The sequence below is a fragment of the Talpa occidentalis genome, unplaced genomic scaffold (genome assembly GCF_014898055.3).
Source record: "Talpa occidentalis isolate TD23 unplaced genomic scaffold, MPIMG_talOcc4v2.1 talOcc4.16, whole genome shotgun sequence".
NCBI lineage: Eukaryota > Metazoa > Chordata > Mammalia > Eulipotyphla > Talpidae > Talpa > Talpa occidentalis.
In genome coordinates, this window is record NW_023601653.1 from 83,603,038 (window position 1) to 83,622,601 (window position 19,564).

The 19,564-nt window shown below is 35.9% G+C and overlaps 2 protein-coding genes across 6 annotated transcripts in view; both read left to right on the plus strand.

Moving 5' to 3' along the window:
- The window catches only part of SLC16A7 (solute carrier family 16 member 7), a 125,212-nt gene that overhangs the window by 81,995 nt on the left and 23,653 nt on the right, over window positions 1-19,564 (plus strand). The window lies entirely within an intron of this gene.
- On the plus strand, window positions 17,691-18,575 carry LOC119248109 (60S ribosomal protein L7-like). The gene is given in 2 exon segments (XM_037515094.2): window positions 17,691-17,934; window positions 17,937-18,575. Coding segments are annotated over 2 exon segments (783 nt in total). The 5' UTR covers window positions 17,691-17,717; the 3' UTR covers window positions 18,503-18,575.

Sequence of the window (19,564 nt, forward strand, 5' to 3'; positions counted from 1 at the left end):
AAACTTTTCAAGGGCATCATAACCTCTGCTCCTCAATGTTGACTCCCAATTAGTTCAAAAGCAACTGAACTAAAAGCTTGAGGCAATATGAGGGCTTGGGAAACCATTTTCCCTAACAAAATGGCGTCGCCCCTGCATACTAGAAACGTTCCAAAATATTCATGTGGGAGAAAAAAGGAAAAGAAAATGGCCTCACTCTATTATAAGTTTACATTTGTGAGGTCTTATTTTGCCTCTCGGACTGATTTTATTCTCTTAGGTTTACTACAAACAGCAGGTAAGGTTGAGTCATTACCACGTGTAGATTGTTTTTTTCTACTTGTGACAAAACAAAATTGAAGGTAGAGATGGTTCATGCTTTCTGTATTTTCTGCCGTCTCTCATTCTCCCCCGGGGAGTTAGTAGTAGTGGAAGAGAGTCAAGATGTGTTTGGTTTCAGACAGCACCTTTTTCATTTTTTTAACTCATCATACATTTTTACTTACCATATAATGAATTTACTAAGGTCCAAGTTCAGTTTGCTAAAGGTCTGAATACTCGTTTTACTTTCAATGATACTTTCATATAAGATTCAGACTTTCCACTGTATCCATGTGTTGGTTATGCTTTTTCTAAGAGTTATTTTATCTACTAGAATTCTGTTTCATTTTCTCCTTTTTAATACCTGATTATTGATTGTTAGATGAAGATTGTGCATGCATTCTTGTTCCAAAACATACCAAAAGCTTTCAAAGGTGAGTAGCATATTTTTTAAATAAATTCTTAATCACAGATAAGCTTTTTTGCATTTTTAGTTTTTTTATTTTTGGGAGGTAGTATGACATAGTTGAATAGTGATTTAGGCATGGGCTTGGATTTGGCTGTGTTCAGAACCTGCTGCTATCACTTTATAGCTAAGAAGTGCTGAGAAGTTACTTAATAGCTCTCTGATTCAAATTTTTATATATAAAATGCCCATGCTTCTTTTCATGAGTATATATTTCTGAACTTTCTGTTGGTTAGCTTTATCTCCCCTAATTACACACATAATAAAGAAGAATGTGGTTATCTGAGCAACATACTTTCCACAGAAACCTGTGCATTTTAAGATAACAGTCAAGCATTATCCTTGTTTAAGCCGCTTGGAATATTCAAAATGATCCGAAGGTCTATGCATCATCTCCAGTGTAGCCACATAAAACACGAATTAAGATGGAACGTATCCGATGATACCAGATTTGCCTTAGATTTCAACCTAAAACAAAGGAAAAAAAGATCCATATTTTTTGTTACTTTGACACCTATTTTCTAGACATGTCTTAATTAGATGTTTTAACTTTTAGTCCACACTTTGTATTTTATTATCTGAATTTCTTTTTCCCCTTATTTCATCTTTTTAATGCAATAAATGAGAAAAGCTCTCTGATGTGAGAATGTGTGAGTCACAAAATCCATTGTAATTGCACAGAAGCTATTACACCTTCCTCACCATTTGCTGTGAATGGCTGCGTGTTGTGTTTAGTGGATTTTTAGACAATGTGGGTACAGAATGAAAACCACACTCAATAGCATCAAGCAGCAGAGAAAATTCAAAACAAGAAAGCTAAAAATGATCAGCAACAGATATTTGTGACTTTGTTTTTCAAATAGAGAATACCTCTTCCATTAAGACAGATAAATCTGATTTTGTCTTTCTCGGTTGGAAATACCAAAGCTAAGGAAAGATATAATAAAACAATATGAAGTCCTAATGGGGATGGATTATGTGAACAGATGTGTTAACTAAATTCCGCTGTATTGGAACTGCAGTGAGAGAGAAGGAACAGAGAAGCTCAAGAGAAGCTTGATAAATTCTGTAATATAAGGGGTCCTCCCTGGTGGTGCAAGGGGTTAAGATACAACCTGTGAAGCTGTCCTCAGCCTCTGCAGCACGAGTTCGATCCCTGGCAGGCCAGGGAGCAACCCACAGGGCGCAGCAGACCTCTCCTGTCTTGCCTGCTGCTCCCCTCAGCAGTGGATTCAGTCCATCTCCCTGTTCTGCTCCCCACTCTATCTCTGGTGAATCCTCTCACCCCCCACATCTCTGACCTGTACCCCAGTTCTTGTATGCATAAATAAATAAAAATCTTTTAAAAAATAAATAAATTCTGGGGCCTCCCTGGTGGCGCAGCGGTTGAGCGCTGGGTTGCGAAGCTGCCCGCAGCCTCTGCAGCGCTGGTTCCATCCCCAGCTGCTCCCCGGCCACCGGAGGAGGGTCCCGCATGGTGCGCAGACCTCTCCTGCCGCCCGCTGCTCCCCTCAGCAGTGTACTTCGGTCCTTCTGCCTGCTCTGCTCCCTGCTCTGGCTCTGGTGAATTCTCTCACCCTCCCGCGCTTCTGACTGTACCCAGTGCTTGTATAAATAAATAAATAAATCTTTAAAAGAAAAAAAAAAAAAAAACTGAACTCAGAAAAGAATATTTAAAAATAAATAAATAAATAAATAAATAAATTCTGTAATGTAAGGGAATGACAATTAATAGAATTTATGATCCCAATAAAAATGAATTAGAGCAATTTATAACAGAATCAAAGTTTGATAATACTTTTATGAGTGATAGATGTAAATATAAGTGGGAAAAAAAGGTATTTAATATGTATTCCTTACAATTCACCCTTATTGGGCATTGTTGAGTTGTGGATTTACTAAGAATAATACAACATGATGACCTTTCAAGGAAATGTTGCACACAGGATTCATACCTTGGTCTGTCTGAATTTAAATTCCATATTTCTGTTCCCCCTTCTATATTAATGACAAATAAGTGTGTTTATTATCACTGCATCACAGCCTGTTTCCTAATAGCCAGGTTTGGGTAACATCCAGCAGTCACACAGTCCATCAAATCCACCACTCTTGAAAGGACTCACAATTGGAAGGACAGTAAATTTAGCCTACTTTGGAATTTTCTGACCTTATTGTTACTTATGTATTTATAGTTGACTACAATTTCTTTTTTTAAGATTTATTTTCATGCATACAAGAGCTGGGGTACAGGCCAGAGGTGCAGAGGGTGAGAGGAGCCCAGAGACAAAGTGGGGAGCAGAACAGGCAGACGGACCAAAGTCACTGCTGAGGGGAGCAGTGGACGAGACAGGAGAGGTCTGCTGCGCCACGTGGGTAGCTCCCTGGCTGGAATCGACCCAGGCTGTAGAGGTGATAGTGCTGAGACTGACCCCTAAGTCACCAGGGAGGCCCCCAGATAATGAATTTGTTTCTTCCCTGCATTCAGAAAGTTGAAATAACCAAAACTGTCGCAGGCTTCGCCAACAACATTCTTCCCACTGTTTACATCTGTGGCCTGTGTTTGCCCTTCTTTACTGGCTGTATCCTAAGGGCAACTCCTTGACTCGGATGCTTTATCTTTTGCCACTCACCTGTTAAAAGACACTACTACAGATGGAATTCTGTCTTCTTCCTCCTTTCTTCACAGTTTCCCCCATATGACAGGATTATTCCCATAACGTATAACAGTTTTACATATTTTCACTTGAGTAAAAACAAAAGACAACTAAGAAATTCATCTCCACATTCATATGTTCTGTCCATTACAACCCTACTTACTTCTCTTCTTTAAACAAAATTTCCTAAAAGTGCTATTATAATTATAATCTCTATTTCCTCCCTTCCTAATGTCTTTATCTCCAATCCAATCAATCTTTGCTCCTCACAATGGTCCGAAATTGCTGTCTTCATGATCGCTCAGGGCTGCTCTGTTGTCAGGTTAGTAATCACTTCTCAGGGCTCATCGTGCTGAAATGTTCACTGACATTTGATGTGGCACTTGATCTCTAGCTCTTCGTTAAGCACTTTATTAATTTTGCTTGTAAAAGGCCACACGTGTGTGTGTGTGTGTGTGTGTGTGTGTGTGTGTGTGTGTGTGGATGCATCTTCTCATTATTGATTTCTGGGGCTGCTTTATTTCCTTAAATGCTCATCATTGGAAGGACTGATGTGGGGGTCTGTTCTCTTTCCAGATTTTCTTAGATCATAGATGACTTGTGCCTTTATCTTTAATTAGTTATGGTTGAAACATGGCTGCCTCCCTAATTTATCTCTCTCTTTCCAATCTCCCCTGAGCTCCAGACATGTATGTGAGCTTCCTTTTCAACAAAGGAATATTGGTGGAAAGAAAAATGGGGAGATTTCCTGGTGGATAGAGAGGATTAAAAATGTTTCAAAAGAGTTAAGATTTTAGAATAGGGCAACCAAAGCCATGTCAAAAATAATTCTTTCCCATAACATAAAAGTGTGGAAATGTGGGGAATTTGAATCCAAGGCGTTGCATAATGTTATAGGACTCTGTGTGCTATTATGAGGTCATAATATTAATACTGATAAAAAAACTATAAATATTTATGTAAGTACATAAATACTTTATTTCAGAAAAAACTAAAATATTTCACTTAGTTTCTGTTACAAAGTTAAAATAATATTTCTTTGATCATAACTATTGTTCCCTGTTTACATTGCCTTTCTCTATCTCTTGTCTTTCTTGCCATGTCGGTATCTGTTTCTTGCTTTTAGCTGGTGAATATACTACAGAGCTTTTGTTTTTCATTCCTAGGCAGGTGCACAGATTATATAAACTGACCGTGAACATTTTAATTGTGGAGATGAAATGTACGTGTTTGCATACTATGATATATAATATGCAGTGTAACAGATAGAATGTGTAATGATATATAGATATGTGACTTTGCTGTGGTACTTTTCATCAGTTCCTTAAGCAGCCAGTGCACTTTCCAAGAAAACTTTTGAGCAGAAAAGTCTGAAAGGCCAGTGGAGAGCAGTTTCTCTTTGATCCTTAATGGAATACAGCTTTTGTGTCTGTCTTGCTTAGTGCTGAGGATTAGATGACAGTGGAATAAAGAGAGGTTGGCTGTGATGAAAAAGGGTGATGTTTCACCTTCCCCTCCAGCCAAAGAACATATCAGATGTCCCCCCCGAAAGTTAATCTTATTGTCATAGTTCAGTATCAGTTTGCAGGCATTCATACCTAAAAAGAAACAAGAAAATAAAGTGATAAATAAGAATAATGACATGCACATCAATAATGACATCTCAGATTTTTCTTGAGTTTAGTCTTCATGTCTTTATATCAATTACAGAAAAAAAAAGACTTATAATGGACTTTCCAATCAAATGTATTATTTCTGAAGTTAATACGTGTTGTGTTTTATGTAGACTTAAATTATGTAAAATTAAACTTTTGTGTCTTCACCACCCATGTTTATTTATAGCAGTCTTTAAGCATTCACTTTTTTCTCTGTTTATCCCTGTCCCAAGATAGGGAGCTTTATGCTGTTTCACAGATTAGAAACAAAGGCAAAGAGAATATATAACTCTCCCCAAAATAAATAATCATGAAAATGTCATCTAAAGCAAATATGTTCATTAAATTTCTCCTGGCATAGGCCCTAAATATCTTTATTGCAAGTCCTCTTCCTTCCTTTCCAGTCTAGTGGTTTTTATGTGATAAATAAAAATATAAATTGAATGTTAAATATTCAAACAGACACGTATAGATTTTTACATTTTATTCTTATTTTCAAAACTTAGGAATCAAATAAGAAACTGCTCTAGGCTTTTTCTAAAATCTTAAGTTAGTCACAAAAATAATAACATTTTATATTTGTGATGCGTTTGTCATATTCTCTAACATGTCTTTCCTGGTTGGAATTTTAAACAACTGCGTTTGGGGAATGATATGATCATTATTTTCGCAATTACATAACTGACGTGAAGAAGGTTAAGTAATTGGCGAAAGATCACAGGTTTCGGCTATAGGACTGCAGGCCCTGTGGCCCCAAGCTTAGTGCTTTGAAGTGTTTGGCAGCAGAGTAAGGAATCCAGACATAAGTCCCAATTGCTTTGATCTTTACTTTTTCAAATCCTTGAATTCATTGATATATAAGAACTTTGGATTTAAAATAAAAGATCAAGTTTTAGACTGCATGCCACTGTTTGTGAGCTTTGTGATCCTCATGAAGTCGCCTGAGGTCTGAGTCTCCTTGTTCATCAGCAGGAGGTTATCATGCACCTGGCTCTCCCTACAGGTGTCAGGTGACCCTCTCTGAAGGTGACTAAGTACTGCTCTTCTAAAATATTAAGCAAATACCATTTTGTAATATGTTGGCACTTGGTAGTGAGGATTTCACCCACAGGTGAAGGACATAAAGGTCAAACCTCAACCCGCTACTGAAGTTCTGTGAATCCAGGTAAACGCTTAGGCCAGTGTCCTCATCACACACTGTAAGATAATGATTCCGAGTGATATTTGTATCACTACAGTAGTGAGATTTATCCATTCCAGATTATTGTGTGCAATCTCATGGAATAAACAAATGCAAACAAGACCTTTAGTGTGTGAAGGTCTTCTTACACTGGAAAGGTGTTATGTCAATAGGAAAATAGAAAACCTTTTTAAATAGATGGAGAAAAGCTTCATTAGCAGGTGGCGTCAAACATTAAACACCAAACATTAAAAGAGGTTTTGTTGTTTTATTCCTTATGTCTGATTCATAATGGCTCCTGAATCTTTATGGGTTCAAAGGAAATAGCCAAAGAAGATAAGGACTCTTTGCAAAGGCTGTTATATGTGACTAGTGCCTAGTGTATAACGTTAGTCTGGCTTGTCTTCATACTTTTCCCTTTATCAAGCAGTTTCAATCTCGTTTTCCTTTATAAATAGTTTTCTCAAATACACAGAATTCTTAATTTTCTCCTGCTTTGTTAAGGGACTTCAAAAAATGCCACTTGCTATGCCACACTGACTCTTTCCTCCATATATAATTCATCACCCCACTCTCCCCATTAAGCCAACTGCATGCTTGAGCTCGATCCAGTTAGACTTCTGGCCTGACCCTCCCTGCCAACTCTAATTTTGCAAACCAGAGGGTGTTAGATGAAGGGTTGATTTCTGTAAGAGTTGACATAGAGATCACTTTTAAATGTCTTTGTTGAAAGAACATGCAATTCATTCTCACTGATATGTGAAAAAATTCCCTGAAGCTGCCAGTGCAGGGGAACCAGAGAAAGACTCCGGGGGTGAACGAAGATATTTAAATGGTAACTTTACACCCTCTCTGTGCACCTGCTGCGGGTTGTCTCAATTCAAGCCCGATTTTTTTGCCTGTAGAGGAAATAAAGAGAATGATCTCAGAGATTCAGGTTAAGATCAGTTATTCCTGATATTCTTTTAACATTATAGTTGACGATGTGAATTTGGTGTCTGGCAATATAGAGCACTGTAATTATTTTATTTATGCAGTTAGATACCATTCAGTGTACCATTTGAAAGAAAAAATATTCACAGAAAAATAAGAACTTATGAACTTAAGACATTATGAACTTATGTTCATAATCATATTTTAAAATCTTACATATTATAAATTCATACCTTCATGTATTACTCTTCAGTTTCCTAAATTTCAACTTGAATTTTACTTTTCTAAGACAGCGATAAAGCTTAATGTATTTCCCATATAATTAAATCATCTCAAAAAGAGTTTAAAACACAAAACCAAAGGAAAGCAAAATTGTCTTTTATAGCTCATGAATATATTTTGAATGTCCCCATGTATTTTGTGATTTCCATGGCAAATAGGTAAAGTGTAAATAGTAAACCACTAAGAGTTCATGGAAAAATCACTGATTTGAGACATATTTAACGTCTACCTCAAAAACATAGATTTTTCTATTGGAAGAAATGTTTTTTCCTATTAGGAAACCTAAATATTCTCATCACCAGCATAACATGCAATGTCCTTCCTGAAGTCACTGTATTTCAGAGGATCATTCTAATGTGCTCTGACTGTGGAATATCAATATCGCTCTTCAGGTGAAAGCTGGTTCCAGTAATGCCTGATGTCTAAGCATCATTTGTTATACAGATGATGGGGATCCTATGGCTTAATGGCCACTAATTTATTTTGAATTTCTGACACACTGCAGCTATTAGAAGTAAGTCATTTTATATCAGTTCACGGGGAATAAGAGTTCTGTTTGTGGTGGGTTTTATTTGTTGTTGGCAGATAAAAAAATATGCCCATTTCAAAAGAAAAAGTCTGCAACGAAGCAGATTAAGTCAGAAGTCTACCAGTTCTGCATAAAATTTCTCATCCATCATGCATTTCACCGTGCCTTTTCCTAGGTGACTGTGGAAGACAGTGACCTTGCCGGTTTTGCATTAAACTCAAATATAAATTTAGCATGCAGTTTCCACTATTTTTCTTAATCCTTTCTTTCTATGTATTTATCGAAAGGAGGTAAGACCATTTAGCTTTATATTTCAGAATAAGTATAATATAAATTTTGTGTAATGGAGATTGTCATATATTTAAGTATCAACATTAGAGTAAATGTTGAATTAAAATTTCAAATAATACATAACAATATAAATTCTCTATGATTTGTACCTTAGGAAAATAGAGCCAAATCATTAATTTGCCCTTCAAGTTGATAACCCTCTCCTTTGTCTACTCGAGAAAAGATTTTGATAGAAAAATATATTTCCATACTTGGTTTTAGTAATAATTGCAGGCAACAGGTGGTGAGTTGTGTTCCTAATAAATAAGAAGAGACATTTCCTGCATCTGACAATAGATGGTGCCGATGTTGGAAACATGAGAATAAAGCTCCAAGGACAGAACCTTCACATTCAAGGACATGGTTGAGTTTAAGATGGATCTTCAAGAAAAAACAAAATAAGAGCAGGGACAACATGTGCATAAAACATGATGGAGGCAAAAGAAGATGACAGATTGCTAGAAGGTAGATGTTAAATCAAATAGTTGATCTGGAAGCAGAGATTTTATAAATTTGAAATAATATAAGTCGGACTGGAGTGAAAGACTTTAAATATACACCAAATAAAAACAAAAACAATAAAAACCAAACCTAAACAATTCACAGGTAATTTGACAATATGCAAATTTCCAATTAAAGCAGCCATTAATGGCTGTTGAAGGATGACTTCTTGTCATCAAGGAAATTTCTCCCCAGCTGTCTGTTCAGGCATCACTTCGAAGCTGAACTGATCCAGGAGACCACAGATGATTTCTCTGGCTGTGCTAGAAAGCGCTGCAGAGGCTGGAACCAGGTGGGTAAATAATTCCTTCCAAGCAGCAGTGTGGGAAGACACCACCGTAGGACACTAACAAAAGGGCTTTTGTCCAACCTTATTAGACCTCGCTTACCAGTTCCTCCTGGGAGGTAAGACCATTTCGCTCTGTATCTTTGTTTAACTTCAGTACTAAATACAAATCCTCCTGATCGTCTGTCCCATGTATACCTTCCTCCACCCTCTCACCAGTGAGACCTCAATGATTTCGAGTCCTACATATGCCTCCTTATCCATCCTTCCAGTTCCTTTTGCAATTGCTTTTACATTATATGTTCTATCCTCTTCTAGTATCTATGTGTTCTATCCTCTGTGCTCAGCCCCTCCACCAAGTAAGCCCTCTGACTCCCTTTCTTAAACAAGCCCTGATTTCTTCGCTCACTCCACTTCTTCTCAAGTAGAGAAGAAAACCCCGCAGGATTTTATGAGTGAGTCACCAGCATGCTCCTTACATACCCACCCCAAGGCTCAGGATCTGCACTGAGACTCTATTCCAGATGTGGGGGGAGTGAAGAAGGAGGTCAGCATCAAAGAGGACATGCAATTCATTTTGTGCTGTCTAACTGTCTTTTCCTGTAGATTATCTTTATTGAGAGGGATTTGGTATTTCTGTAAAAGCTTAGATTATACCCTCAAAGAGCTCTAGGCTATACATTCTATCAATGCTTTGGCATAGAGAAATTGGACTTGAAAAGAAAAATGGGTTCACAACGATTCCAGCACAGATATCTGGCCTACGCTATTCCGTTCATCATACCTCCCACATTTGATTTGAGAAACTTCAGGTTTTGATTTGGAATCACTTTAGCAGTACAGGTCACACCATCACATGACTGAAATCTATCTACCAAGGAATGAATCAATTTCAATTTGTCTACCAAGTATGGAATTATACTATAAGATGTTCAAAGATAGCACCATTTACAAACAAAATATAATTACTAAGAGAATGTTGACAATGATTATGAAATCCAACATGTAAAATTAGAACTGAGTGACAAAGATAGGTCAACTGAAAAATTAAATTTGGGTTATAAATACCATAGAACACTTACTCTTCAATCTTCTCAGTAGTTTGATAGGTTGCAAGAAAATCTGTAAATTCTGTTCACTGGATTGAAGAAGTTCTGCCTGATGTCTTCTTTGTTCACCAAGTAAGCAGTTTGGGATGATTATATGCTTAGTGATGGCAAAGTAGGCTAAGGAGAGGCTGTTAATTTGGAGAGATTTAGGGAGAAAATTGAATAGCCATTGTATATAATTTAAGCAATTTGGCTTTAAGAACTGGAAGAGAATGGCTGAGTGGCTTGGAAATAGTCACCCTTCAACGAGATAGCAGAAATGAATTTCAATTAAAAACAGCTTTTGGCTAGATCTTACAGGAGTAAATATTAGTCAACATCAGCTGACTACATCTAATGAGTAACTGGTGACATTGTCAGAAACCTGAGTAGGGCAGCTTGCTACTGACAACAAGACAAGGCATTCTAGTGGGTTTATTATCACATTTATAAAGTGTGGTGAGCTAATAATAGAAGTACTTTTGCTTTGAAAACTTCTCCCAGTTTCATCAAGTTAATAGATTAAATTCTTTCTCAAACATTAGCAGCCATGTTGGCTACTTGATCTGAATTCAAATATCTGACTTGTTTAATTGGACTTTTTAAAAAAGATTTATTTATTTTTATACAAGAGCTGGGGTACAGGCCAGAGGTGCAGGAGGGTGAGAGGATTCACCAGAGACAGAGTGGGGAGCAGAACAGGCAGACGACCGAAACACATCGCTGAGGGGAGCAGCAGGCATGACACGAGAACACTTAAGAATTACCTTCTTAACAAACATTTTACTGTGTAATACTATACTGTTAACTATAGGTCTAAAACTTAATCATTTTGCTTAGCTGAAAATTTTGTGCTGTTGTTTAAGAATTCCCCATTTGTTCCTGTCAATCTTTATTCCAAATTTAATGCAATGACTTGTATTATTTTAGATACCTCACGTAAGTGGTGTAAATAGCTCATATATGTATGTAAACAACTGCTGGAAACTTCTCTTCTTTGCTCATGGTTCTGGGTTAGTCCCGGGATTAGTGGACTTCCTTTAAGTTTTACATTAGTGATTCTTAAATATAGGGCAAAAAAAAAAATCTAGATTTTTTTTTTGAAGAGTGAGTTTGTCTTTTTTTCAAAAAAATAATGAGGGGTGAGTTGACCTAGAGATAGCAGGTGAATGCAGTCACCGTCCTCAGCTATCACTCTACTTTACAAAACTCAGTTTTAGAGCTCTTATAAGACAGCATTATTTGAAACTCAAGAAAACCCATAGGGACTCTGAGTCCAGCAAGGGGCCAAAAGCAGTAACTTTTTGCTATTGATTTGTTGGTTTATAATTAATTTTAGGACAGAAAGAGGTGCCTCTTCAGTGCCCACTTTGCTGCTGTCAATCCTCCACCATGTCCCCAAATGGCAATTGAGGAGGCAAATGAAAAATCTCTGTGCAAGTGGGGAACTTCAAAATGTTTTTCAGTGTAAAGAGAAATTCACATTCAGGCATCTACAGAGAATATCATGATTTAAAAGATAAAGTGAGAGGCACATTATGAAAATTTATAAAATAAAAACTATAGTATTTAATAATATTACTTCTGTGGAGATTTTTAGGGCCATGCAAAAATTAAGGAACAAGAATGGAAAAATGTCCTTGGGTTACATCTATCCATATTTTCATAAATGGTTAAATATATTTTTGAGATTCTCTTTTCTTTAGCATATTATTTTTCGCTCTCCATATAAATTCTTACACAGGTACCATCGGTTAATTTTCTTCATACTTTTCCTATTTTAGTTCTGTTTTGTCACTAAAGCTACATTTATTGGATGTTTGAGAAAGATTCTTTCCACCTACAAGAAATCATGTGTCTGTAAATTGTTAAACAAAAAGATGACTCAATGCACAGAAATTATACTGAAAAGAGGAAACCAGCCTTCCATAGCTTAATAGATGGAAAATTAGACTGCAGAAGGAGCAGTGTTTGACGTGGTAGAGGAAAACTACAGATGAACACCAGTTGTGTGGAAAAAGAAATTAAAGAAAGAAAAGTTAGAACAATTACTGAGAAATCAAGAGAAAAGGCAAACTTTATACATTACTTATAAACCGAAATGCACATATTCTGCATTGACTTTTTGGACTTAAAAAACACCAAACTTGTATTGACAATGTGTCCCTTTTCATTTCGTTTCATTTTGAAATTCACTCAAATAATTTACCATCTTTAAGTTAGAGAAACATGCCAAGAGGGAAAAAAAAATCACAATCTTGCTTGACAAGTTCTGCATTTTTAACCATTTTTAGATTTCTTCAGGACTTCTCAGAATATAGTCCTTGAAGGCAGGTATCAAAACTAACAGACTTGCTCATAATAATTCCAAAAGATGCTCAGTAAATACTTGGTTAATGAATGAATGAATTTATTTTTAAATTTGTATTACTATAAAGTTTACATACATTAATTTTCTCTTAAGTAAAGTAAGACGGTGAAATATTTTATTAAGCACACGATATATATTTTGAAACTACTACAGTCAGAAGTCAGATAATTCCATTTTCATGTATTGAGTTGATGCAGACATTTTTCAATAATGTTCCAATTTCAAATTTTGACGAGAGTTTTTTGTATTAGACTTATTGCAGTTTTAAGCACACAGGACTTGCAGTCAGGAAGACTTAAATTCAAACCCCGACTCTATAATTTATAAGATCATAGGTAGATGATTCATAATGTTCATTGTAATGAGGATAATGGCAGTGGGGGTAAAGAAATATTGCCCTGGCAATTGATACATCCATTGTTAAATTTTGACATTTAAATTAACAGATATAATCATGGAAGAAACTACATAACCTAAAAGTAGAAACTAATTCCTTGGATTAGTCACCAAACTCATAATAATGACACAACATAATTTGCATTCTAGTGAGGGAGACAGAGTATCAGAATCAAGGAAATTCCTGGTATCAGACAAGTGTACCAATGATGAAACATTCACAATTAGAAAAGTAATATATGTGGTGATAATATATACCAGGGGTGACATTTAAGATTTTTTTAATAGAGTCTTTTCCTATGTTGGCATGAAAGGTATTCCAGGAAGAAAGAATTAGAATAAATGTGCTAGGAGAATAGGAAGTTTAATTTTCAGTTGTTCAGTCTGTATCCCCAATACTAGAATTATTTCCAAAACATAGTAGGTGCTCGATATTAATAAGACATATTAATTGAGCAGCATTCACAAAAAATAATAGATTGTGAAAAATGTAGAAAGTTAAGTGGAAACTTGTGAAGTTGAAAACAGGTAACATGATGAATGGCCTGTATCTCATTTTTAGTCTTTATTCTGAAATTGATGGTTGTCAATTTAGGGCCATGATTAATAACACGTAAGCTTTTTGAAAGATCACTCTGATCATCTGGGTCCAGTAGAAGGTGGTGCGAACTTCACATAAGGAAACAGAACAGGGATGAAAAAAAGGGGAATAACTTCAGAGTATATTTAGGAATCAGACTCAAGAGTACTTTACAAATACGATGTCAGACGTGAAACACAAAGAGTAATCTAGTATAATATCTGGCTTTCTGGTTTGATTGAATGGGCAGTGATGGCATTAAATAAAATTAGGAATATAGGAGCAGACCAAATTTTCAGCGACTTGATTGAAACAATATTTTGACAATTGATTCTGAACTATCAGTTCACATTATATCTATGTACTGTGAAAATTCTAGAAAAGGTTTGTTCGACCTTTCCTACAATCATGAAAGATTTCTGATCTAGAATTTTTTCAGATCCAAATAGTAGTTAAAGTTTAAGAAGAATTTAGAGCATGGAATAAGAAGGTTCCACATTTAATGTTGAATCAAGCAAAAGCACATTTCCTTCAGAGAAAACTGACAAAGGAGATGGCAGAATAATGTGGGATTTTAGGGATGATGTTCTTGCAATGTACCCTGATTTCCCCCCAAATTCAGGCAGGCAATATTTAGTGTTCTTATTTTTAAAATGGATGACAGTTTTATATATATATAATGTGTGCATAATATATATTAATATGAAAGAAAGACTCAAAATTTAAGGTATTATTAAAGCAATAATTATAACTATTAGACCATATTAAAATTAGTTATTATTTTGCTATATACTTGAACATCAATCATTAAATACTGCTATAAACTTACAACAGTGTCCTTATTTAACACAGGAATTCAAACCTGTCTATACCGAAAACCAGTATTCTTTCCTTACTATTTGAGATTATAAAATATTTTTCTAATTGATTCAAAACTCTCTCCTCTAGAATTAGCACTAATTTTACCCTCCCTTCCCTTCATTCCTTCTACATACCTACATCTTGTGATTTTTATAACCTTTGGCTAAATGCAGAAACAAAATTCAGAAAGGAAGGACTGAAAAGTAAGATACCATGAGTGAGAGGCTGCAGGCTTAAATGCCTGGGTCGCGTATTTTAAAGCAGATGCTGTCCATAAAAAAATTCAGTGCATTCTCAGGCTCTAACCCATGAGATCGGCGGTTCTGTCTTTCTGGTGTGGAGCAGGCGATGAGCAGAGGGAGTTGTGTAGTTGAGAAGGAAGGATGTAAGCAGAGGTGAGCTTGGTGTGGGAAAGGGAATGGAGCTTATTTCTTCAGCGGTTGCAAAACCACCACGTGCATCACACGTCGTTTGATTTTCCGAGATCTTGTGAGCAGTTTACAGACCATAGTGATGAACACTAAGAATTACAGAGGCGAAATGTTCACCCCAAGTCATTTACTGAAAAAGTTGATTCAGGATTTGATCATAAAGGTTTTCTGAGTCTTTTTTTAGAGCGTCGTATCAGGGTGACTGTGCTTTCTGACTTGTAGCATGTAGAATTCACTTTCTGTCTCACACAGCAGAGCCACGTTTTGTGCTGAATCTGTGCATTTGGCACTTCCAGCCTGCAGGTGAGCATTTAAAGGCAATGCTTTGTATGATTGCTTCATAGTGTTTTTTCTGCTCGGTGGGTGAACTGGGTAGATGAACATTAGAATTATATTTTGTGTGGTGCATGAATTCCTTTGGGCTCTTTATAATTAGCTAATTAAAAATAGACATATTGATTTGAGTACAGACTGATTCACTCATGTTTATGCAGTTTCTATGTTCACAACACATATTTGAAAGTAATATGTACAACACTGTCCACTAATAGGAGTTTTTAGTGATATTTCTAGATGTTACAAACTTAACACTTTTTTTTAACTGTGATAATTATCCATCATTGTTGTAGTACCATATGCAGATTTGTTTCCCTGTATTTTAAAATAAGTCTGTGCTTCACAGTTAACTGGTTTTTGGCATCTATTTCTGATAAACATTTATTTTCATTTTACAGATGGCTCTAGAATAACATTATTTTAATGAGATTTTTTTTTTCATTTTTGGGTCTTGTTATTTCTCAGGCTGCCAGCTGTATTATATAATTTCATAGGAAAGATATTCTTAGGTCAGTCATTAATTTTTGTAATGACTTTTCTAGATGAATTTTTTCCTATTTAAGGAAAGACTTCCAACATTCTGAAACTAGATGCATTTTAATCCATTCTGTGATGTGATGATTATTACTTATGAGTATAATAACAAGCATATAACTTGGAACTCTTCAGAATCATAAAACAAAGTCAGCCTCCTGTCAGATTACTTGTTGAAGAAGTATCTGGTAGTTTTTTAAAATCTATCTATCTATCTATCTATCTATCTATCTATCTATCTATCTATCTAATCTATAATTATCTACCTACCTGTCTGTTTATACAGATTCTATTCTTCAAAATCTCCCCTTGCAATATTTTGACATTTTTCTTAACACCTCTTGACCACAATTAGGGAATTATAAAATTATACATTTCAATTATATTCCATTGTTTCTCTATAAATTACTCCACTAAGAAGAAAAGTGCAGAATCCCAAAATGTGGTAGCTTATTTTAAGAACAGAAATAAACATCTCTGCAGAGATTTATGTACTTATTTAGTTAGATAAATTAGGGATAAATTGAGAAAAAGACATTTGAATTCAGAATACATTGATGTTCTACCTCTGAGACAATGCTGTTGTGGTATGTTAAGGGATTTGTTTTGCAGATATTGAAATTTGTGTCTTTTTGGAAGAATTATTTTAGTTCAGTCTTAAAAAAACAATGTTTTGTTCCTTAAATTGTACTAGTTACTTCTACTAGAGTAAACCTTAAACCTAACCATCACATTTTTCTACTACTATTTATTTGGGAATCAGGAGAAGATGGCCTATGTTTTCAAGGTCAGAGAGGAACTTAAATATGTGTTTGTTAGCACCCTAGGGTTTTTCCATCTCTGTGGACAACACTGGTTTAAAAGTCATTGATTTTAGCAGCTAAGAAGTACACAGACTATTTGACTCTATTATCCAAGAACAAAACAATCCAGAACTAAAGTGTATGGACATAAGTTGAGTCTTAATTTGAGATTTTTGTTTAGATTACAGCAAAAAAAACTATTAGCATTTCTAGGAATAGATCTAGATTTGGTAGTTCCTGAAATGTGATATCATTTGGAGGTAACTCTTGAGTACAGAATATAAAAACATTTTACTTTTCAGATTTTACAAAACATAAGATCTTGTTAGACCTTCCCCGGGCCTTGCCAATGACTCAGGCAAGTACAGAACTCTAGAACTTAAACTGCTTTCACTTCACCTTCAACTTACTTTTGGATGTAGTAATAAGACATGAAGCCGGAAGCACATTGGTTCATGGCTTCATTATCATTAGATAAATATTTGGTAACCATGTACATAGATTCTCCTGTTAATTATTGAACCAAATGTATTTTAAGCAGCTAGTTCTTCATATTTTTAGATGTAGCTTCTAAATTTTTATTGAAGCAACATTTGTTTATAACTATTTATAGGTTTTAGGTATACAGTTCTAGTTGACATCTGTGTATGCTGCATCATGATCTCCACCAAAAGTCTAGTTTCCATTTATCACATACAGTTGGTACCCTTTGCTCAGTTTACCCACATCCAATCCCCTGTGATTAGCACTGAAAGTCTACTTTCCAATACTTAATTCCACTTAGAAAAAATTCCGTTTAGAAAAAAGTATGGCCTTTAATTACAGGGATTACTATAAATATACTTGCATTTGCAGGTAAAATATCAGAAAGCTTTCATCTCTACAGCTTTCATTCAGTACAGTTTGATCAGAATCAGCCTGGGGAACTTGGGACTACTCGTTAATTAATCAGTTGATACTATTTAGTTTTAGCTTTTCATATATTAGAAACAGTTGTACCCTCAACTTCTGACAATAGACTTCTAATACTTCAAATATTTGAGTTGATATCCTTGTTACTTTAATTCAAGCTGGGGGATACACACATACTTTATTTGTAATGGAACATATGAAATCTCCATGGATTTTTTTTTCACTAGTAATCTATACTGTAAAGGTGTGGTTAATAGTGATGTACGTCGCTCTTTTTCCGGCTGGAACCATGGAGGGTGCAGAGGAGAAGAAGAAGAAGGTGGCTGCTAAGCCACAAACTCGAGAGAAGAAAAAGAAGGTTCCTTCTGTGCTGGAAACCCTTAAGAAAAAGCGAAGGAATTTTGCGGAGCTGAAGATCAAGCGCCTGCGAAAGAAGTTTGCCCAAAAGATGCTTCGAAAGGCAAGGAGGAAGCTTATCTATGAAAGAGCTAAGCACTATCACAAGGAATTAGGCAGATGTACAGAACTGAGATTCGAATGGCCAGGATGGCAAGAAAAGCTGGGAACTTCTACGTACCCGCGGAACCCAAACTGGCATTTGTCATCAGGATCAGAGGTATCAATGGTGTGAGCCCAAAGGTCCGAAAGGTGTTACAACTTCTTCGCCTTCGTCAGATCTTCAATGGTACCTTTGTTAAGCTCAACAAAGCTTCAGTTAACATGCTGAGGATTGTGGAATCATATATTGCATGGGGGTATCCAAACCTTAAGTCAGTAAATGAATTGATCTACAAGCGTGGTTATGGCAAAATCAACAAGAAGAGAATTGCCCTAACAGATAACGCGTTGATTGCACGATCTCTTGGTAAATATGGCATCATCTGCATGGAAGATCTGATTCATGAGATCTACACTGTTGGAAAACGCTTCAAAGAGGCAAACAACTTCCTCTGGCCCTTCAAATTATCTTCTCCAAGAGGTGGAATGAAGAAGAAAACCACCCATTTTGTAGAAGGTGGAGATGCTGGCAACAGGGAAGACCAGATCAACAGGCTTATTAGAAGGATGAACTAAGGTGTCTGCCATTGATTGTTTTTGTAATCTGGTCAGTTAATGTTTATTAATGAACAGTGACTGCTTTCAAATTGAAAAAAAAAATAGCGATGTACGTCAAAATCTGTTCCATCTGACTCTATTTATACAACCCTTTCACCTTTGCCTAATGTAAACTATTTTCTTTGTCACTGAACATAGTTATAACAGTGTTTAGTTTTATTTGAAGTTAAAGTTGCCTTCCAGTAAATATCAGTGAGTCCCTGTATATCAATGAACATTTGTCATTTCGCATTTCAAGTTAAATAGTAACATTTCAAGTGAACAACATACATTTTTAGCAAGAAGCAGAAGATAATGTCTGATGCCAACTCATAATTGCTTGGATACAGCAATGCCAATGGGGAAAGTGCCAGTACCAGTGCCAGTCAGCCCAAGGAAACTCTTGGCAGGGCTAGACATTTTCATGTCTTCCTCTATTTGTTCCCTTGGTGTCAAGTCTCTAAACACAAATACAGAGCATTTGCTTGGTGTCTGGGCATCATGCCAACATTCAATCAAAGGAAAGTCCTGAAGGTGATCATTCTATGGGAAATAATACCCAGGAGGGTGTAGGTGATGTGGATGTCTTTGGTCTTACCAGCTTTGTTCACTATCTCCTCTTATAGGTTTTCTTCCTTATTTCTTTAGGCACTCAGCTGACTATGACCTTCTAGGATAGGTGGGACACGCAAGCTCAGACTAAATTGTTCTCTAATATAAACTGACACAAATTAAGCAACTGAAGAGGTGTTACCCATCTATTATTACATTTTGAGAATTGTCTCCAACTCTGTAGTGAAAGTTGCTTTGGTCTTAAACCATCATTAGGGAAATTCTAAAAACCGTATATCTTGAGCTAGAATGGCATGGGTGACGATAAAATTGTTCTCTCTGTGCGCTCTGATGGAATTCCTTATACAAAGTTCCCTTGTTTCACTCTACCTTTAATATCCAATAGGAATTTATTGAGATAATTCATAGTTACATTCAATTTATTATGCTATGTGTATAATTATGACATTGTAAATTGGAGATAGGCTT